The sequence below is a fragment of the Schistosoma mansoni genome, chromosome 1 (genome assembly GCF_000237925.1).
Source record: "Schistosoma mansoni strain Puerto Rico chromosome 1, complete genome".
NCBI classification, from domain to species: domain Eukaryota; kingdom Metazoa; phylum Platyhelminthes; class Trematoda; order Strigeidida; family Schistosomatidae; genus Schistosoma; species Schistosoma mansoni.
The window spans coordinates 38,949,923-38,973,295 of record NC_031495.1 but is presented as its reverse complement, the minus strand read 5'-3'; the positions used below and the strand labels follow the sequence as shown (position 1 = coordinate 38,973,295).

General features: G+C 35.8%; 1 protein-coding gene across 1 annotated transcript in view; it reads left to right on the top strand.

Annotated features, from left to right (window-relative positions):
* Window positions 1-22,175, top strand: part of Smp_125160 (hypothetical protein) — a gene marked incomplete at both ends in the record, with an annotated part of 45,231 nt that extends 23,056 nt beyond the window's left edge. Inside the window, 13 exons of the mRNA XM_018794354.1 lie at window positions 456-536; window positions 1,080-1,129; window positions 2,668-2,725; window positions 4,223-4,331; window positions 7,018-7,605; window positions 9,954-10,191; window positions 10,667-10,721; window positions 13,028-13,108; window positions 13,142-13,411; window positions 15,065-16,053; window positions 20,336-20,662; window positions 21,225-21,377; window positions 21,924-22,175. Coding sequence (XP_018648775.1) covers window positions 456-536; window positions 1,080-1,129; window positions 2,668-2,725; window positions 4,223-4,331; window positions 7,018-7,605; window positions 9,954-10,191; window positions 10,667-10,721; window positions 13,028-13,108; window positions 13,142-13,411; window positions 15,065-16,053; window positions 20,336-20,662; window positions 21,225-21,377; window positions 21,924-22,175 — 3,251 coding nt within the window. The remainder of the gene's footprint in view (window positions 1-455; window positions 537-1,079; window positions 1,130-2,667; window positions 2,726-4,222; window positions 4,332-7,017; window positions 7,606-9,953; window positions 10,192-10,666; window positions 10,722-13,027; window positions 13,109-13,141; window positions 13,412-15,064; window positions 16,054-20,335; window positions 20,663-21,224; window positions 21,378-21,923) is intronic.
* Between the last annotated feature and the right edge of the window lie 1,198 nt (window positions 22,176-23,373).

Below are 23,373 nucleotides of genomic sequence, written 5' to 3'. Positions count from 1 at the left end.
AAGACCACTTCTAACCCAATTTCCTTTTCAGGTACCTCTAGAAGAACCCTTCCACGGTGTGGGCAACCGGGAAGTGATAACTGCCCTCATACCTCTAACAGCACTCAAAATCACTGACTGTATCATGTGTTATGCATATCTAACCATTGCCTACTCTAGTGATGAACAAAACTGGCATAGATTTGAGTAGACTAAGAAGAAAGTTGTGATTGACAAAATAGATGTGAAATGTCACCAGCTAATGCAACTATTGACTGTCGGATCTACACCATTTTACAAATGGTTACCTATAATCGAATGCTCAATTCATTTTCCTTGTGATTTCCATTTTATAACCTAACATCAACTCACTGTTAAAAGTTATTTCCATGTTAATCTATTCCTTGAAATTGTAAATATTTTATTCCTCTATTTTGTACTTATTTTTCCGTTATAACCATTTTTTTTCTTTGCAGAATTACATTCTTCTCCTTCCAGTCATAACCATAGTCTTGTATGCTTGGAGTCGATTCCTCAACATTCACCAGGAACAGATAGTATTTGTTTAAATCCATATCATAATTATCATGATCGTCAACATCATCCACATCAACACCACCTTCATCATCGTTGTCGTACTGGTAGTCATAATTACCATCAACAGTATAAATTTGGATCATTTACTGGAATCCCACTAAATTCACTTGTCGACTTATTATCGTCTGATTGTATAGACTCATGTTTTCATTCATCCTCGTGTTTTCCAATTTCTAAACCATTAATCTCACAAATATTATGGATTCAACTATTTACTAGTGACAAATATCTTTTTATTCATAACATTGATACAATTGGAACTGTTGATGATGAGACTACTAAACATGATGGTCATCATGGTGAAGAGGATGGTAATGATGATGCTGCTGATCATGATGACAGGATTAATGGTCATTTTTTAAATACAAAAACTACCGCTAATACTACTACAACGTGTTCTCATATGAGATCACTTATGCTAAATCAAGGTGTTATCATTTCATCGCCAGTCAATAATCAGTCAATAAATACTCAACCGCAAACCACCTGTTTACATTTCTTAGCGCTTGCTATCCCTTTAGTGTTTACATTGATTATTTTGACAGCTGCAGAGGTAAGTTTAATGATGTGTGTTTTGTTTTAATATATTTGACGAACACGCTTAACAATAAATATTTGGTGGTTGAAGGTAGTCGACAGCAGGAAACTTTGATCAACATAGATGTCGTGTTAGTTGACACTCATCAACAAGGCGTACTTGAAACTTTCACGAACTAATAGTCCCTATGAGATATGAATCTGGATTACTACTCTAATGTTTGAGTGACGACTGATCTGTAAAGTTGTGATGTTTACAATTGATTAATCATTGAGTAACGACCAATGTCATGTTTTTCTAGCTCTTATTGCTGAACAAAGTCTATCAATAACGATGTGTTTTAGTCACCAATCTAAATAACGCGATATCTCTCACACTACCGAAATATTGATCTGTTGGAAGTAATCGACTGGAAATCCTGAGTCTAAGTTTCAGGCTAGCTAGGAATCATCAGCATGGCTTTGATGTATTACTTTTATTTACTCCTGAACTGTGGCACATCTATTTCAAATAAATATAATCATTTAGGAATTCATCAAGTTACTTTTGAGTAGTATTCAAACCGTTACACTATTCTGTATCATTTAAATGCCGTCTAGTTTTTATAAAATTCACAAATTCGAAGTGAAATAATTCACCAGAAATTAAATCTCCTTATGGTTTATATCATAGACCATTAAATTTATTTATATTTTTCAAGACATAAAATTGGTACAAGGGGCACCAGATACATATACACCACACAAATCTCATTTGATTTGTGTGACGACTGTGATACTGCCCAGGTGCCAAAACTGAGACAGATGGTTTTCTTAGGGGACCACACCCGAAGCCTTTGACCTAAAGGTCTGATCCACAAGGCAGTGGAGCATTGTAAGGAGATGCGTTCCTATGGTAGCCGGTGATCAACGATTGGTTCATACACCATTTGTTCCTTCAGAATACTGGAGCCTATGTGCACCATTGGTTTGGAATGAGGGTTTTCCAACTTCCTTTGGTGGACTTTCCGTTTCCACTAACCCGGTTGAAGCTCCGAACTTTCGCCCTTCGTTCTCTCAATTTCGTAAACAACATCCGTTGTGCGAGAAGGCAGTGAGTAAGACTTCCCTTTCAGAGGCTATATACGCATGGCCATATGAGAGCGTTTGAAGAGGGGAGAGGACTCTCCCCACCCTCAGCATTACCAGGGCATTTGGGGGCCTGACCATTAAAAATCCTGAAGCATTGTAAAGATGCTTCATCCAGGCATGGGGCTTCTCAATAGTACACACCCATGACCCCATCAATAATCTGATCTGTGACTTTCATATCTTGTGGCGAGCTCTTAACCTTTCTACATCACTGAGCTGACATTCAATAGTCTACATGTTTAACTTCAATCAATTCATTGTTTCACTCAACCATCTTTTAATCCTATTGGTAAGTAACTCACTTTTCCCCCTGACATGCTTAAACTTCACTGATGAAAGCTTCTCAGTAAAACTAGGAAACTACCTTTAGAAGTTTTACAATTATTTATTTGTATTCTTTTTTTTACTGTATATCTTTTTTAGATTGATGGTAATTCATTAAGTGGAATCTGTTCTGTTGGTTTAATCAATATATGGGCACGTGTTGGACTCTTATTAATCCCATTCACATTATGTTTAATGATAAAATTTTATTATTTTATTCAATTAATGCATCAGTTTATGAAATTACGTCATAAATTCCTGTTATCATCATTTCATGTGGATCATGAAATAGCTCAACGTTTAATACGTTATTGTTTATTTTATGGTAAGTTTTGTGTTTATTTAAACATATAAATATTGGTACAAAGAGGCGCCAGATATATATGCTCCTCACAAATCTCGTTTGATTTGTGTGAGGGGTGTGATACTGCCCACGTGCCCAAACTGAAGCAGGTGGTTTTCTTAGTGGACCACACCCGGAGCCTTTGACCTAAAGGTCTGATCCACAAGGCAGTGGAGCATCGTGAGGAGATGCAGTCCCATGGTATCCGGTGACCAACGATTGGTTCATACGCCATTTGTTATCTCAGGATACTGGAGTCAGCCCATGTGCACGATTGGTTTGGAATGAGGGTTTTCCAACTTCCCTAGGTGAACTTTCCGTGTCCGCTGGTCCGGTTAAAGTGCCGGACATTCGTTTTTCGTCCTCCCAATTTCGTGAACAACACCGGTGCCACGAGAAGACAGTGAGTAGGATATCCCTGTCAGAGGCTGTATACGTGTGACCGTGTGAGAGCGTTTGGAGAGGGAGAGTGGACTCTCCCCACTTTTGGCCGTACTAGGGGGGGCATTGAATCACTTAGACTATAGGCAGTAGTATAACTTGATCGATAGAATTCAATCAGTACTAAAGAAAAAAAACTTGACATACATAACGATTGGTCAGTCGTCACTAAATAGTCAATCCAATGCTTCAAGGTTTTCCATGGTGATCTAGCTTTAATTGATTCATGAATTCAACTATCAAATTGTACAAACATTAGAATTTATAAATATACAATTAAATATTAACATTATGTAATTTTCATAGTTGAAAGCGTGAGTCAATTGAAGCTAGACTACCATGGAAAACCTGGAAGCACTGGACGGCCGTGTCGTCCTATTGTGAGACTCCTCAGTAGTGCGCATCCACGAGATTCGAACTCAGGACCTACCAATCTCGCGCCAGAGCACTTAACCGATAGACGATAGAGGCGAGGTCGTGGATGCGCACTGCTGAGGAGCTCCACAATAGGACGAAACGGCCTTCCAGTGCTTCCAGGTTTTCCCTGGTGGTCTAGCTTTAATTGACTCATGGTTTCAACTATGAAAATACTAAATCTCCACAAAAAATACCCCTTCTGATAATTATGTAATTTTGTTTATTTATTTATTATTTACAAATCAGGTGTATTTCTGATGTTTCTACTAAGTTTATGGTTATATTCAATTTGTATTCATACTTATGTGTATTTAAATGAACCAGTCTGGCTGGAATCACAACGTCGTTTATTCTTGTAAGTATGATTATGTTATTTTATTTGTGTTATAAAGGAGGAAAAAGTGTTAATTTTTATCTGTTCAGATTGATTTTCATTCATTCATTCATAATTAAAGTGTCGTTTCCAGTTGTCACATGTCATCGTTTCTTTCGTTTCCTCAGCAACTATTCTCTGTTCTCGTTCTCTTTTCTTGGATCTTCTTAACTATCTGTCACTAGGCATTTGACCTTCGATTGATGATGCATACTACTTATATCTGTCAATATCAGTAGCACACACACCACACTATGAGATTATCATAATAAATCATAGAGTAGTAGAAGTTGTTAAAAGTATCAGCAGTTGTTTAAAAGATTGGGTAAATGTTATATGGTTCGAGAAGAAAGAATGAATATATGGAGTAGAAATGGAGAGGTTATAATTTATGGGCGAATCAATCAGATATAAGATAACAGGTCTTAAATGTTGGCGCGAAATTCATCTATCCATTTGGCTAAATAACGTTTAGGCGTTTTAGCTGATGTCAGTTCGTGATGAAAACCCTAAATCTAATTCCTAATCCTAACTATAAACTGTCAATCATGATTCTAATTAATCACTTTGCCTTATAACCCTTATTTAGCCCTAGTAAGTATGTGGACATACTCAAGGTCATTTTAGAGTCGCTCAAAGGTCGTCCATAAATTATAGCCTCACTATTTATGAGACAATTTGAAAAATTAGGATTGAAAAGAAGCATAGGGAGTGAATGCAGGTTTGCAATTGGATTATATCATCCAGCGTCTCTAATCATAAGTTACAATAATCATGTGGACACTAATCAGATTATCTGAATCTACGAAGATCGCTTATTGTAACAATCAGTGATTCTATGAACTAATGTTAAGTTCCGGATTGGCTTTCTCTAGATCTCCTCCAACTTGCTCTTACACTAATCAATAAAGCACGTCGAGGTAGGGAATGTTTGGGTACATCATCAACCAATCAAAGTAACCGAAAACTAGCAATTCATTTGCATATAATTCCATAGGAAAGAGTACTGTTATACTTAGTAGTGCTTCTTTTGTGAAATTATTCTTCATTTTTGATATATTTGGTATTATTGGGATAAAAATTGACAAGCCTAAAGTATAATTTAGTATTCTTTGTTTATTTGGCATAAAATGACTTTAATTAGGTTCCATAATTGATGAGTAACATAATTCTACTAGTTTCCACTGCTATTCACAATCCATCCAGTCTAGTTAATTCATATTTACGCTAACAAAGATTCATCTAAATTCAGTCCTAAACATCAGCAACTGGATAACTGAAACCCTTATTAATAAGAACATAGGTATCATACCTGTTGAAAATGTGTAGTGACTATCTGGACTAGATTGCTCAGTGAATAATGCATTGAGTGTTTAGAGCGGAAGGTCTATGGTTCAAATTACAATTTGAGCATCAGCATTGAGCTGTGACAGGTACATCCAGTTGATGTGTCCTAAATACGATGAAACACTTACTGGACTTTACTGTTAACTACAATCCACCTATTCTAAATAATTGCACTCAATTATATTTACGAATAAACTATTCAAAGCTCATTAAGAGTTGGAAATAACTCACTATCATCAACTGTGAATACGTTAGATATGTATTCTGTTGGGGAATTCAAAAGTATACGTTAGAAAAGTCCACAGTGATCCAGAGGATGCTTAGAAATAACTTATCCAATCGGCGTTGAATAAAAGCTCTTCTGAAACATTTAAAAAGTAAAGAGTTTCTTGCCAAATTCCTGATTGGATATTTAGCTATACTGCTACCATACTTATTATGGTTTTATAAACTTCCAGAAGGCTAAGGCTGTGTGTAAATCTATTAATAACATCGTTTTTGTGTACATAAATGAACCTTGAAGTAAAGTGGTTTTTTTTCACACTTCGCACGTTTTCTATAGTGCCCAAGTTACCGTCTCGATTTAGCGTGAGGCTATCAAAAGCGGCTAAAAAATCTGACCGACCGTTCATTTAATAGACTTACCATACTCAATGCTTATGAATAATTTGTCAAGGCAGTCTATTATTATTATTATTATTATTATTATTATTATTTAAGCACATTAACATTGGTAAAAATAGGTAAGAAATATATATGCGCCACACAAATCACTTGATTTTTGTGAGGGCTAGAATACTACCCAGATTTTCAGACCGAAGCAAGTGGTTTTCTTAGGGGGCCACACGCCGAGCATTTGAATTAAAGAGCTAATCCACAAGACAGTGGAGCAACTCCAGGAGATGCAGTCCCATGATAGCCAGTAACCAACAGTAGGTTCATACGCTATTTGTTGTCTCAGGATCGTGGAGCTCATGTGAACCATTGGTTAGAAATCAAGGTTTTTCAACTCCTCTAGATAAATCTTCCATATCCGCCAACCCGGTTAAAGCACTAGACATTCGCTTTTCGTCTTCTCAATTTCGTAAACAAAACCCTAGCCGTGAGAAGGCAGTGAGTAGGACTTCTCTGGTAGTGGTTGTATACGCGTGGTCATGTGAAAGCATTTCGAGGGAGAGAGCCGACTCTTCCAACTCTCAGCCTTACCAGGGCATTTAGGGGCACTTTTCCTAAATAATCTATCATAATTACTTTTATGCTTCATTCATTCATGGGTTACACTGGCGTAGAAATCCATGATCCAACCAGGGATTAAACCTAGGATTTTGACGTCTTAGGTGAAGTACTTAATAAACTGTAGTCACGATATTACGCAACCATTCATTCATTTTTCATTCCCTCAATATTATCGAACTCTTTAAATGTGTACAGTAATTGTTTATATTTGTTCCGTTGGAATCGTTAAACATCATTACCATGATTTTTTCTACAAGATTATTTTGTTTGTTTCCCTTTTCTTGTCTATCAGATGTCGAATACGTTATCGTTTATTGGGACTTGATGAATTAGCCTCAATGAATGTTTGTGTAAATACAGCTTTTTCGTATGAAACTGTTGATACATCACCATCTTCAATATCGTCATCATCGGCAGCAACAGTGGACGCATTCACTCCGTCATTGAATATTCATTCAAATCATATTAATCCAACATTTCCAACGAAAAATCATATCGCAATAGATGATTCCTTGATGTTAAACAATATAGCTGATTTACAATCATCATCTACACAGTCAATATCTGATTTGTTAACGATGAAATCATCTGATCCACAAACACACCAACAACAACAACAGCAAATTCGGAAACAACAGCGACAAACAGGACAATCAATTCAACAGAATGACGGGAAAGAATCATCATCGTCATTAACAGCAACACGAATGTCAACTTATCTGCCTATTGATGATGATAATGAGATGGTGTTAATTCGAAAACCATCTGTTGGTCCATTACTCTTACATTTAATCATTTATTTCGCTATAAATCTTTTGTATAATTCAATGTGTTTACTAGATCCATCAGTGAAACGAACTTGGTGTTATTTGTTTAAACGGTAAGATTGTTTAACTGTTTCTTTTTCTATACTGTGTTTGTTTCTAAGGAAACATGGATAGTGGATAGCAGTGGAATCCACAACGCGCGTTTCGTCCTACTTGGGACTCTTCAGCTGGATGTACCTGCATCTCAGAGTTGGTGTTCACTCTCGGACTCGAACCCAGTACCTTTCGCTTCAAACGCCATGGCGTTATCCACTTAGCTACTGAGTCCTGATAGCCACTTGCTTGTGCAATGGGGTGAAGTTGAAATTTACTTAGTATTGTTTATTTGAATCTTCCCATTGATGTTTAGGACTGCAATTGATCAGTCTCTAATTGGCAGACTGACCAGTTGCAGCCCTAAACATCAATGGGAAGATTCAAACAAACAATACTATGTGAATTTATGTGTTTGTTTGTTTTAATTGACTTTGTATTTATGTGAATTTTTGTGATTTATTTTATTCAATTTTACTATGATTAGAGTTATGTATGCTACAGTTGGCCTTTTTGGTGTTTAGATCATTAACTAGAATGCTGTTAATGGTTTAAAGATAGTTTTCACTTTCAGGTTTCTGACACTGTGGAAGAATGCATCTTGTTGAGATGCCTGTAAAGGTAACTGGATTATATGTGGTAGTCTGGACGATCTCAGAGCGTGACCACAATGTTCAAAGAGCAACTGTTAAAAGCTGATCACCGACAGGCTTTCTATAAGTAGTTTTAGGCTGGATAGCTCCATACTTTTCATGCCTTACTGCTGGAGATAGAGGTTTATAAGGCAACATAAGAGTGCTATTTTTAAGGTTTTTATTTTCTAATCGCTCCTGTCCGTCACAAGAAGGCAGCATCGCTCTACATATGCGGGTTGTTTGTATTATTTATTATTTATTTGAATACATAAATATTGGTACAAAGGGGCACCAGATACATATACACCACACAAATCTCATTTGATTTGTGTGAAGGCTGTGATACTACCCAGGTGCCCAAACTGAAACAGGTGGTTTTCTCAGGGGGCCACACCCAGAGCCTTTGACCTAAATATCTGATCCACAAGGAAGTGGAGCATCGTGAGGAGATGCATTCGCATGGTAGCTGGTGACCAACGATTGATTCATACGCCATTTGTTCCGTCAGGATACTGGAGCCAGCCCATGTGCACCATTGAATTTGAATTAATCTTTAGCCATCTACGTATAGGCGAATGTCTGTTTAATCTGTTATCTTGTACCGTTTTTTGTTTTCTTCTTGTTAATTTCCAGTTGTATGATGATGAATACATATTTTATCTTTCATTCCATGCCATATGTATATCATTACAGGATTGTATTTTGGTTTCAACGTAAAAAGAAACATTTCTTCTATCATCATCAACAACAACAACGTCCACGTAACCGGCATCGTTATCAACAACGAAATTATCATTCACCTTATTCACATGATTATAGTGACAATGATCATAATAATAATAATGATCATTGTCACTATAACTTTCCAGCACACTGGACTGGCCGTCGTTTTACAAGGTCTAGTCCGACCTAGACTCAGGGGTACCGAGCAGTTGGTGGGATCCTGGTTTCTTTACAATCCCTACACCAATTTTATCAAATAATGATTTATGGAAAAAATCTGGCCTATTTTATTCACATGGAAACTATAATTCTAAAAAATTACAAGATTTTGAATTAGTTAAATGCAAATCAATAAATCGTTCTAATGGTCATGATAATCATTATTCTACTACTAATAGTAATACTACTAAAATGATAAATAGTAGTATGTTGAATTGTACTGATAATAATGATGATGATGGCAATCATCATCATGAACATCATCATCATCGTCATAAAGTTGTCAATAAAATGAATCATCATACTGATCATGACATTGGGGATTTGAATACAGATAATAATAATAATAATAATAATAATAATAACATCTTAGAGCAGTTGAATCATGTAGTCAGTCCATTGGAATCATTATTACTATTGTTACAATCAAACACATCAAATCCTCAACATTTATCAACTTTATTATCGAAATTACTACTTTCGTCAGTGAATAATAATAATAATTCGAATGGTTTATTAGAACAGTCAGTTTTATATCATCATCAGCAGCAGCAACAAAATTCACAATTATCTTCGACATCATCTTCATCACCGCCGTCTTCAGTTCATGATAATAATAATCATAATAATAATTTGGAAACTGCATTATTGTTCATTTTACGTCAGTTGTATCAATTATCGTCTACAAATGGGTTGACAGGTATCTCTAATGATAATGCTCCTGTTAAACATCAGAATAATGTTAGTACTACTAGTTCTACAACAAACCCTACTATTATTACTAATGATAGTAGTATTTGTCGTAGCCAAGACACTAATCATAATTTAACTGGCAATACAATGATCAATCAAACAATAGAATTGATTCCGAATACTTTGATTCGTAATAGTAGTAATGTTAATTTGACTAGAAGTAATCATCATCATCATTCCAGTCATTCTGTATCCCATCAGTCAGATTTAACAGCTCCATTGACTGCAGCAACTGCCTATGAACATTATCAAAAACAGTTGTCAGATTTAACAGCAGTAAGTTGATTTGATTGTATAAGAAGTGGTTTTTGACTATAACTTTCATAACAGGCTGATATCAGCTGAAGATTTACAAAAAACCAAGGACTATTGAATAACTCCATCATAAAGATTCCTCAGATTGTATGTAAAATTTATGTCCTTGTGGAATTTGGTCATGTCGATCGCCAATTATACTAAGTGACCGTTGCATTATTTTATAAATACACCATTAGATTCCAGATCAGTGTTTTGAACATATTGTGCTGGTCACTTAACCTAAAGGTCTCTATGTATGATACCCTACGAGATCATAGATGAATACTGCTGAGGAGTCACAAACTTGGGCAAAAGCAGTTGTTTATCGCTCACTAGTGGTTATCTATTGTTCTATCTCTGATTTTGATCTATAAAAAACTCATTATGTTGGATCAATTTTATCAGGACTACTTAATTAAACAGTCATTATTCCTACTCATCTTTTTCATTTTAGAGCATCACACAACGTCGAAGCAGGCATAAACGATTATTATCTGGACGTTCGTCAAGTAATTTACTTTTTCCATGTATATAAGTGTATATCATATTTGAACTACTCATGTATCTTCGAATATAAATGTGTAGAAACTTTAAGTAGTAAACCTGTCATAACAACCACCCCGTATGTGATCAACATCCAAACAAAGTGGTTTCCCTAAGGGACTGATCTCCGATCTTTTGGCCCATAGGTTTGATCTATAAAGCGATTGGTGCACGCCGTTCGTTTCCTCAAGATTTTGAAGCTTAAGCAATACATTGGTTTAGGATTGGGACACTCCAGCTTCCCTAGGCTAGAACGTCCATGTCCATCGACCCTGTCTAATCTACGAATGTTTGCTTTCCATCCTCTCACTTTCGTGTAAACCACTTGCCACGTAAGGGCAGCGGATTTAACTTACCTTCCTGAGGCTATTGATCCATCCCCATACGAGAGCATATTCTAAAGTAGGATAAACTCTCTCCACCCTCGGTTGTAACAGTGCCTTTGGGGCCAATAATTGAATACAGCCATGTAGGGTATTTTGGAATGGATGTAATTGTGTATTTACCAGAAGTGTATTGTAAGAGATCATATAGGGGGTAATATGTTAATGAATAGTTATATGTTGCATAAAATGTCTCATAACTAGTAATGCATCGATAAATTTATGTGAAGTGAACTTAGTTTACGTGCTAGCTAGCATTCCTCATCAAGGTGTACCTACAATATTGAGTAAATTGATTATTCCTGTCGGATTTGCATCACCCAATTTCACAGTCCGTAAAGTTACCACTGTGCTCTTAGGTACTGGACTGAACTCCTGTAGGACTGACATACGTACACTGATTGATCACTTAAAAGTAATCAAGACTAAAACAGGTAGATAAAGGGAAATGTTTTCATTTGTTGTTTATACTTGATAGTTAAAATTGAAACAAATACCTTTAGCTATAGTCTCTTGTTTTAATGTAATTTATCGGCTTTAAAGCATTGTTTGAACTGATCTTACTTACTTACTTACTTACGCCTGTTACCCCTCATGGAGGAGCGTTCTCTATCGAACTCTGTCCTGGGCGATCCTTTCCAGTTGTTTCCAGTTGCCACTCATTCTTTTGATGTCAACAATATTTTTCCACCACTTAGCTCGATACATTATACTGGAATTACTAGAATGTAGATGGATAAATACCTATGGTTTGTTGGATAAATGATTCGAGATCTCTCTAATGAGTTCTCTATGTTTTGTGATGATCTAGGTAACATATGGTAGAAATGCGAAAAAAATATATAGTTATATCCACAAATGACTAATCACTGAATGGAATAACAAGTGTCACGGATGTCAGGTCTTTTTTTTTGTTTCTGATCGAATTCTATCTATCAAGTTGTAATTTGACCATTGATTTAGGTGACTCGATATCGCATGTGCTATGTTGAGATCCAAAGTGGTGGTCGGAAGTTGTCAACAGGAAACTCTGAACCTGATTTTTATTCTATTCGGAACTCGTCAGCAAGGTGTATCCCCCAGGGAACATCATTCTCCTTAAGATTACAGATACGTCCGACTGACAAGTGTCAAATGATATAAAATCCTGGTTCAGGGTTTCCCGTCGACTACCTTCAACCACCACGTTACACAATTATATCCACGATGATTATGGTTGTAAATAATCATGCAACTTAATGGTACATTTCAACTTCATATCAATATTTATATTCAGTCAATCAAAACGTGGCATCAGTGCTTGAAGTCACCAACTTCTAGTCTGAGCCATGTTGGCAGATGCAGACTACTTGGTTGGGGCTCGCGCGACTATCGTAACCAATGGTTGAAGACTCTAGGTGATGTGGCTCAGAATCGATCACAATGGCGTAGGTGTGTGCTGATGATGTCGTTCAGAAGGACGATGAAAGCTCCACGACCAAACCATCCAGCTCAGAGAACAAACCAACATCAAAATGGCGTAGGTGTATACACCCTTTATCTTCCCTTAAACCTTGAGATTAAAATTGCTTCATAACTTTCTTCCTTCCTATACTATATCCCTATGAATTCGGTGTTGATGTTGTTGTGCTAATGAGGTATGGCAACTTGAACCGATGCATATATGTGCCTGGTCCTAGGTTGTAGCTGACTGACTGACTGACTGAGATATATCTTAACATTTACTCACTCAGCATGAATTTAAAGATAATCAAGTAATTAGAATCTGTAAATTGTCATGTTAATGCTTATCAGTTTGTTGATTTTTTTATTTATTTATCTGGATATACTTTATTAGTTTATTCGAGTCTTTTCTCTTTTTTGTTTTTCAAACATCATTATTTATTCAGTTCGTCGTCGTAGTCAATCGCATAGTCTACCTACAAATGGTTTATTTTTACCTAGTTTAACTACATCAATGAATGTTACCAGTAATAGAATAAATTCTTCATTATATTCTACAGAATCCAAATCAATTGAACAACCATTCATATCAATAGGAACAGCAAATGGAACAACAACAACAACAGCGTCAGTATCATGTTTACCACTTGGAAGAAGAGGTTCATTCAATGTATTACAAGCTGCAGCTTCTATGTTTGCTGCTGCAGCTGTTGCTTCTACAAAAATAAATAATACTAGTAATAATTCTTTTAATAATCGACGCCGATTAAGTCAATCTGGTTTAAGTGGAATTGATACATTTTCTACACATCATTTAGATAGTTCTAGTGGTACAGCTTCAGGTTAGAATGATTTATTTTTCTATGTAAAACAGTTTCTAAACAAATTTCTTTCATCAGTATAGGGTTGTGGAGATTGTTGTGTTTCATTTAAATCATGGACCGAACAATTTTAGAAAATTTGGAAGCACTAAACAGAACTTTCTTCCTAGTATGTTACTACTCAGCAGTGTACACTTACAATTTTCCTTCATACGGGAATCGAATTCAGGACCTTCGATCTCGCGTGCAAACGCCGAACATTTAGACCACTAAGCCAGCATTCAATAGTGTACACGTTTAATTTCAACCAATCCACCGTATTGCACGATTATATTCCATTGTCTTCGGTGAGTAACTGCCTCACACATGACACGGTTGCAAATCACTGGTCACAGCTCAATAGAATTCTGGGAATTTTTTAAATGAAATATTTACAATAGATGGATTGTGGCCAGAAGAAGTAGATACAGGATGCATGTTTCATCCTACGTAAGAATCCGTCGGTTAGATATGTATCTGCAACATCTTGATGTTGATGATTAACCTTGGAACTGGAACTTAGTACTTTTCACTTTAAATGCCAATGCGTCATCCATGTAGAGCCGATCTCGAGTTTAGAACCTCCCAGTAATTGAAATTAAAACGCATTACCTACTAAACAAGCGCTCCACATTGATTTATACACCAGTCTTGCGAATTCCCACTTCAAATTTATTATATCAGTTACGTATAGATTTAATGATCATGCCATACTCACTAATATCAGTCATACAACAATTAAAAATCAGGAAAGACTGTCTGCGAGACAGAAAATCCTTGGTCCGATCCTCAGTGAAGTCATGAATACTCACTGCTGAGGAGTCCCATAGAAGGATGGAATACCTGTCCAGTGCTTCCTGGTTTTTGATGGTTATCTAACTATAAAATAATTCCATGATGTAGACTGAAAATTCCCTGATTCCCTTGAAATCTCCCATACTAATAATTATACAATATTCTAATATTCATAACTCACTTATTCATTAGTTTCGACCTTGCTTTTAGAAACTGAACTTAGATTAGTTCAGGATGTCAATGAAATTCAACAATCTCCACAATCTGATACTAAAAAAAAACACTTTAATTGTTACAACCTTTAGTCTTTTTATTCTCATCACTTCTCATGGCGCCATTGTTACTTTTTGGGATACTAGTGAGTTGAGATATATCTGTATGATGTATCTGATCCCTCCAAACAAAAAAAGTACAGACTTATCTACACGATAGGTAAGATTGAGGATAAAATTCAATCAGAGCGCTGCGATATGCATTTAAAAACTTAATAGCTTGATTTCATTTCATTTATAGCTTTTGGTGGAAGTCAAATCTCGTCAACATCCATACGAAGTGCTTTAACTAGTGTCGGCCTATCTCATCGCCATCACCGTCATCATCATCATCGTCGCCGACGGCAAAACAATCATACTCGACCATCCTCAACATCTGAAGCTCGATTAATTAGTAGTATCAATAATCGTAATAATAACACTCTGAATAATATACAATCTAATACCGTTGGCGTATCGACCACTACAAAGTATAATAATGGTAATAATAATAATATGCATAGTATGGGCAGTCGAATGTCATCATTACGATCAATATCATGTGCTTCTTCGTCAGGCGCTGAATCATACAACTCATATCGATTACTAATTAACCAAGCTGGTGCAAGTTGGCGTGAATTATGGCGTACACGAATGTTATTAATGCATGTGTTACGATGGGCTGAAAACGTTACATCATTTATGCAACCGAACACTAACACTACTACTACTAGTAATAATAATAGTAGCAACAATATAAATTCTAGTGTACTTAATGATGAATTTAGTAAATCACAAATCAGCCTATCAAACTATTTTGATGCACCTAAAAATAGTAATATCGACTATGTGAAAACACCGACAACAAGTATTACTACTACTATGATGACGGTGACGACGACCACATCAGCTATTGTTACCGCTTGTAATTGTGACGATTTTGGCAATAGAAGTAAAAGCAGTCCATCCAATATTAATCAGCAATTACCGGCATTCATGTCTAAACCTACCGATGGTATAAATGATTTCAATGGACAACTAATTCAATTGATAATGTCATTGATTGGACAACAAAATCAGAATCAATCTGTCAATCCTGAAATTGGATCCCAATCAAAACTGGACATAGATACACGATTATCAACTAATCCATTGAATAATTCACATATTGAATCATCTTTACAAACAGTCATTACTACTATGACAACAACAACTACTACTATAAGTAGTATGAATCATTTCGTTGGACAAACTCATCAGTTGGCCATTATGGATCCTATGATGGTAGCAGCATTTGCTGCGGCGACAGCGGCAGCTACTGTAGCTCTACAACAACAACAAGCTTTACGCCAGTCGTCGCCATCAAATTCAGCATCATCTCCTGCTGCTATCGGTGCTGTTACTTTTGGCACACAGACATCTGATATTAATAATTACAACAATAATAATATCTCCCATCGGAATCTTGGTACTAGTAATGCAAATATTAACAGCCAATCCTATCAAGATGTATATCATCCAGTTATGACACATTGGACTACCGGATCATGTTCACTAGGACAGATGGTTTGTTGTTTATACTTTAAATGTTTTTTTTAAAATTATTATTCTAATGATGTGTTTCTCGATCTAGACGGTTTATAATTACGAAAGTTTCATTGTTATTCTGGACATAACATCTTTAGCTCCTACCTCATACAGTAGAATTAAGCTTTCTAGCTATTCCATAAGTGTTATATCGGTTCATTCCGGTTACCTTGTTTGTGATTAGCTGTCTTTGTAGGTTTTGTGATCTATATTTATCTTTGTATTCACAAAGACTGTCTTTGTCGATTGACCTCTTCCGTATCAGTCCATAGATTGAATCGATGTTGATGTGTTTGTTGATCGTTAGTTGATTCTAATGTCATATTTCTAGAAATTCTCTGACGTTCTTAGATTTTCTCCAATCGAATTCGCGTCCATGATTATCCACATGTATCGATATCAGTGATAATGCTTCATGTCACCTCACTATTATTTATTTATCTAAAAACACATATTGATACAAGGAGGCATCGAAACATGTATGCACCACAAACAAACCATTGGATTTGTATGTGGGCTAAAATATTTCCCGGGTGTCCAAACAGAAGCGGGTAGTTTTCTTAGGGGGCCACTCCCCAAAGCTTTGACCTAGAGGTCTAATCCACAAGGTACTAAAGCAACGTTAGAAGATGCATTCCCATAGTATCCAGTCACCAACAATAGGTTGATACTCCATCTGTTCGGTCAGGATTCTGGAGCCCATGTGCACCACTGGTTTGAAATGAGAGTTTTCCAACTCTCCTGGGTGGATCATCCGTACCCACCGACTCCGAACATTCACAAATCTGGTAAACAACACCCCTGCTGCGAGAAGTCAGTGGGTAGAGCTTTACTGGTAATGGCTATTCGGAAGCATTTCGAGGAGAACGCACTTTTTCCATCCTCGACCGTATCACGACATTTTGGGACAGCATCATCAGTATAAACTTCAGATAGAGGTGAGCTATTTGAATTTCTTCACGTACGAATGATAGCTTACTTTGTCGACCTTCGTCTTGATTAGTTATTGTTAACGTTCATCTTATCACTGTCAAAATAAGTATGCAAACATTGACTCTTAGGCAATACAATCTGAAAAATGTGACAGATAATGACAGGTTAATGATCAACTATAACCAATCAAGAACAATGTCAACTGACAAAGCCTGATTCGTATGTATGTGAAAAAATCCGAGTGGTCCACCCCTACCTGAAGTTCATGTTGATGATGTTTTCTAGAACGATAATAAAAGCTTCATGACCAAAATATTCAGTTCTATGAACGAAACTCCACCAAAATCATTCACTTCAGCTACAAATCTTTTCCATCATTTCGTAATTATAAACTACCGAAAATAAGACAAATAATTGTAGGATTTATAATTCCTACACCCGGAGCCTTTGATCTACAGGTTTGATCCACAAGGTAGTGGAGCATCGTAAGGAGATGCAGTCCCATGGTAGCCGGTGATCAACGATTGATTCATACACCATTTGTTCTCTGATGATACTGGGTTCCATGTGAATCATTGGTTTGAAATGAGGGTTTTCCAACTTCCCTAGGTGAACTTTCCGTGTCCATTGGCCCGGTTAAAGCACCGGATATTTGCTTTTCATCCTCTCAATTTCGTAAACAACACCGGTACCACGAGAAGGCAGTGAGTAGGACTTCCCTGTCAAAGGCTATATACGCGTGGCCATATGAGAGTATTTGGAGAGGGAGAGCGGACTCTCCCCACTCTCGGCCGTACCAGGGCATTTGGGGGTTAAATATTTCAAACCATGATACACTTCAATTAATTCTAGTTGTTTGGATTTTTAACTGTTTGACTAATGTTTGAATGAATTAGAAACTCAAGAGTTGATGAAATGCACTAAGTTTTACTAATAAAACGGATTATCTAGTTTCTTTTCTTAATAAATATTAGTTCTTATTTGTAAGGATGATTACTATAACTTTTCTATTAATTCATATTTTCGGTACTGACTCTTCCTGTCATTCAATTTGTTGTTCTCATGTTTGTTTAATGAATCACATAACCTGTCTTAAGGTTATGTTTTGTTGTTTTATACACAGAGTTGTTCTACTTCAGATTTGTCTTCATGAATGTCAAGCTTCTGCTCAACTCATGATTTGTCTTTGTTTTTTATTTTGTTGGGGATTATTATTGGAGTGTTATATGTCAGTCATTCGGTTTATCGAATTCTCGTAGAAGCAGTTTCTTCTTAAAAGAATATTCCAGTAACTCGTAGTTACACATTATCTAAGACTAAAGCTAAACTTTAACAGGTCTATAGTATTCTTTGAAACTCATTGTTATTTGAATATATTGCTAGTCTACACTGTTTTTACTAGTGAATGATTGACATTAGGCATAGAATGTTAATCGAAAACCTTCAAACATGATGTTAATTTTTAGTTCGTTATTCACTACTGTTATGTATTGTGTTGTTCAGTGTTCGATTCTAATACTATAACACACAAGCTTCCTATACACTATCTTAATCGTTTACACGAGTGAGAAGGAAGCTTCTTTCGGCTAACTGAATAGCGAGTACATGGAAACTCGTGCATATGTATATACCAAGCTACCAATGGTGTAATGTCTCATTGCTTAGAAATCCAAGCCATTTCTTGGCACTCATCATTCACCTGATCACCCCAATTTATCTTTATGAAATTCTGGATTCAGTCATTTATAATTAACATAAAGCCTGGAAAAAATGTACTTTAGTCAAAGTTTGCATAGCATTTCACCACAACGAGATGGAATCAACTCAGTAATCGAAATCATTATTCTGTAGAAATAGTAATGAGAAAGACAAAACATTGAAAATATTGCTACAAAAACAGATTAGAACGTTGCGTATGAAGGAATAATGTAACTCAAGATCAAAATGAAGATAAAAAGCGTAGAAAAAATATCCGTTCTATTGTGATCAGTTATGAACCATGTTACCGAATGTCTCGAAGTAGTCAGTCAGTCAGCTACAACGTAGGACCAGGCACATGTATGTATCGGTCCAAGTTGCCATACCTCATTAGCACAACAAGATGAAAGCCGAATTCATAGAAGTAGTTTATTTAGTTGTGGTAATGTATAAAAGAAAGGCTGTATATAAGGATATAGGAAAGAAGGAAACACAGCTATGAAGCAATTTTAATCTCAAGGTTTAAGGGAAGATAAAGAGTGTATACACCTACGCCATTGTAATCGATTCTGAGCCGTCACTTAGAGTCTCCAACCATTGGCTAAGACAGTCACACGGACTACAACCAAGTAGTCTGCATCTACCAACATGGTACAGACTATAAGTTAGTGACTTCAAGCACTGATGCCACGTTTTGGTTTGGCCGCCCCTAACTCTCTTCCAACCATCTCCTGCACTAGTCAGCATAGCACGTCGTGGTAATCGGTGTTCAGGCTTACGTAACAAGGGGCTCAACTATCTCAGTCGATGAAGATTCATGACCATCATTCCTTAATACCCTGCATCTAACCTCACTATTACTTACCTGGTGATCCCAACAGATGCAAGCAATATTTCTAGTAGTAGTTTGCATCTATTAACATTACTCATTCCTAAAGTCCCGCATCTTAGATTAGAATACATATGCTTGTCTATTATCAATATCTCAAGAGGTTTTTGTGGACATTTCAATATTTTCATAGTTGAAATCATGAGTCAATTGAAGCTAGACCACCATGAAAAACCTGGTGCTGAGGAGTCCCATAATAGGACGAAACGGCCGTCCAGTGCTTCCAGGTTTTCCATGGTGGTCTAGCTTCAATTAACTCATGATTTCATTTATGAAAATATTATCAATATGTAGCTCTTAATCATTGTTTACTGACTCCTTCAATTTTTAATCAGTCTACTTTATTGATTATTCTTACCTATTTTTCAGCCACAAGATATATATCACTCATCAAGTAGTCAACACTTAACATCACCAGGACATAATCCTTCCAAGAATGATGACGATAATAATATCCCACATATAAAACCAATCGTAAATATTTCACCATATTCACAAACTGCTAACAACTGGTTCGCTGATATGCCATCAACCTCTGATCGTCATGATCATCATCATCATCGTTCGCCATATGATCCAAATTCATTGAGAACTATTCACATGTCAAACAATAATACATTTAACAATCAAATGAATAATAACGACATGAATACGATAGGACCATATCATAATTATTTTATGCGACCAAATTCTACGCATCCAACTAATATATCTTCTAATGAAAATCATCATTTTTATCAGTGTACTACTGCACCAGATCTACTGTTGGATCATGAACAACTTATTACAACAGAAGGATCTAGAAATATAACTAATCCATCACCAAGTTATTCATCATCACAATTAATAACTCAACAGCACCATCACCACCACCACCAACAACAACAACTGCCTGTAAATTATCCAATAGATCATTGTAACCATTCTGTAATTCGTTTAACTAATTCAATTCATTCACCTTCTAACAATACTGTTAGTAATGTTTCATCAATTCCATTGTTACCTTTCGCTTCTACATTGTCCTCTGTTCCGAATTCACAACAAAATGATTATACATTATGTCCTAATGTAAGTTATATTTTATGTTATATTAGTTACCTTTTATATTATTGAAAGCGTGAGTCAATTGAAGCTAGACCACCAGGGAAAACCTGGAAGCACTGGACGGCCGTTTCGCCCTATTATGGGACTCCTCAGCAGTGCGCATCCACGATCCCGCACTCGCGAGATTCGAACACAAGACCTACCAGTCTCGCGCTAGAGCACTTAACCGACAGACCACTGAGCTGGCATCCAACTTTGTTAATGTCTAACTTTAACCAATCTACGAAGTTGAGCAACCATTCACCAATTGTCTTCAGTTGGTTTGAACTCATATAATTAACATTATTATTTTTAGTATGGGGTTGTAGAGATTGTTGAATTTTATTGAAATCATGAACTGATTTAAGTTAGGCCACTAAGTCAGCCATCCAGTGCTTCCAGGTTTTTGATTGTTGTCTAGCTTCAATTGACTTACGCTTTCAACTATGAAAATACTAAAAAAATTATATATTGACTTTTTATAAATAGTAATATTTCATTCTAGGTATTATTATTTTCATACTTTTGTATCCCATTATATGTATAGACATGTACAAATCCATATATTGTAACTGGTAGTCCATTTATTATCAATGAACAAGATCCCAATGTAAAAGTATTACGCAATCCATCTGATAAAGTTATCCTCACCAGTCGTAATAATAATGACTCAGATGCATTTGATAGTGAAGATGAAATTGTTTCAGTAAATGAAGATGATGGTGACGTCGACGATGATGACATTAACAATAACAATAATCATGAACATAATGTTCAACACCAAAGTCAACAACATACAAGTTTATTATTTACACATATCCCTTATGTTGTAACAAATCAAATTTATCCTAATAATTATGAACCAATGATTGAATTGAATACAAATTCAAGTGAATATTTTATGCCTGGTTTCGTAAGTCCAACTTACCATCATCATCATCAACATCGTTTGACTACAATTGACCCAAGTAAAGTCACTACAACAATTACAACAGCGATAACAACAACAACAACGACAACTCATTGTCTTCCATCTCATCCATTGTCAGTTTATTCAAATATCTTAATGCAAAGTAAATGTTCAACATATATTAGTCCAGATGATGGTGAAATATCTAGTGTTAGTCAAAGTGCTAGTCAAGTTGTTCCATGTGCATCATCTCCATCATCTTCATGTACAGACTCATCATCTTCTTCATCATCCTCCTCCTCTTCTTCATCATCATCATCATCATCATTTTCAAAGTCTAAATTAAATTCATGTAATGATCAATTAACTTATAATCCTGTTATTGTTACTTGTACACAACTTGATCATATCATCACTGATCCCTCACCATTATCTTCTTCTTCTTCTTTATCTCAGCCTATTGATCAACATAATGATTCTATTGTCAATGTACATCATATCATACCACTTGATGATAAACAATCGAATTTAAATGAAACAAAAATTATTGACGACACAACCACCACCACAACAACAACAACAATATAGATTCATTTTTATGTTCCCCTTTTTTTTGATTCCACTCGGTAACAATCTTGTCTCCTTTTTTTGTTATTGTTCTTTTTCCTTAACTTTATCCTTTTCTTTTTATACAAGTAATCGAAATAAATTGTGTTTTTGTTGTTTACTTTTAAAATTTTACTATAAAGAGATAAGTTTGTTTACTTACTTACTTACTCTCGTTCTCTCTCTCTTTTTGTCACTTCACTTCACTCCATGTAACTCTCCTTCTTTTTAACAAAGGTCTAAGATTCATTCTGTTCTATTTACTTTTCAATTCGATACCTAATTAATACGTTATTATTGTACATTGAATAGTAGTAAATTTGGGAATTGTTGAGAATTATTGCATTTTAAACAAATATACTTATAATATACATAGAAAGAGGTAAGGCTTCCTTCCTTCCCTCCTTCTTTTTTCTTTCAACTTATCCAATATACTTCATCATCAATGAATAGAGCACCAACACCACCATCACCACTACCACCAGCAACAAGAAACTATCAAGCGCCTACCTAAACTTTTTTTTATTCCTATTTTTACTCATTTTATGTAATATGTAATGTAAAAAAATAAGGATTGAATAATGAAATTAGTTTAACTATAAAAAGGTTTATATATTACTTATATAATACACTTTATAGTTTCTTTCATATTCTTTATCTAGTTCATGTTAATTTCTTTTTTGATTCATTATCCAAATATATTGTATGTATAAGAAATGGGTGAGTTATATTGTTGTATCCAAGTTGACGACTGTATCTAGGTGCGTATGTATGTATGTATGTATGTATGTATGTATGTATGTATGTATGTATGTGTATATGTGTGTTTTATTGGTGACTTACTCATTGTTCTCCCCCTCTCTCTCTTTAGCATTCTATTCATGTAATATATGCTATTGGACCGATGTGTCCCAATTTAATGAAAACAAAACAATACTAAGTGAATTTAAATTTCACCCTATCGCACAAACAAGTGGCTATTAGGACTCAGTGGTCGAATAGATAACGCGATGGCGTTTGAAGCGAATGATACTGAGTTCGAGTCCCAGAGTGAACAGAGTCAACAGGTCTGAGATGCAGGTACATCCAACTGACGAGTCCCAAATAGGACGAAACGCGCGTCAAACTGGATTCCACTACTAGCCACTGTCCACCTTTGCTTGATAATATTTATTGTCTA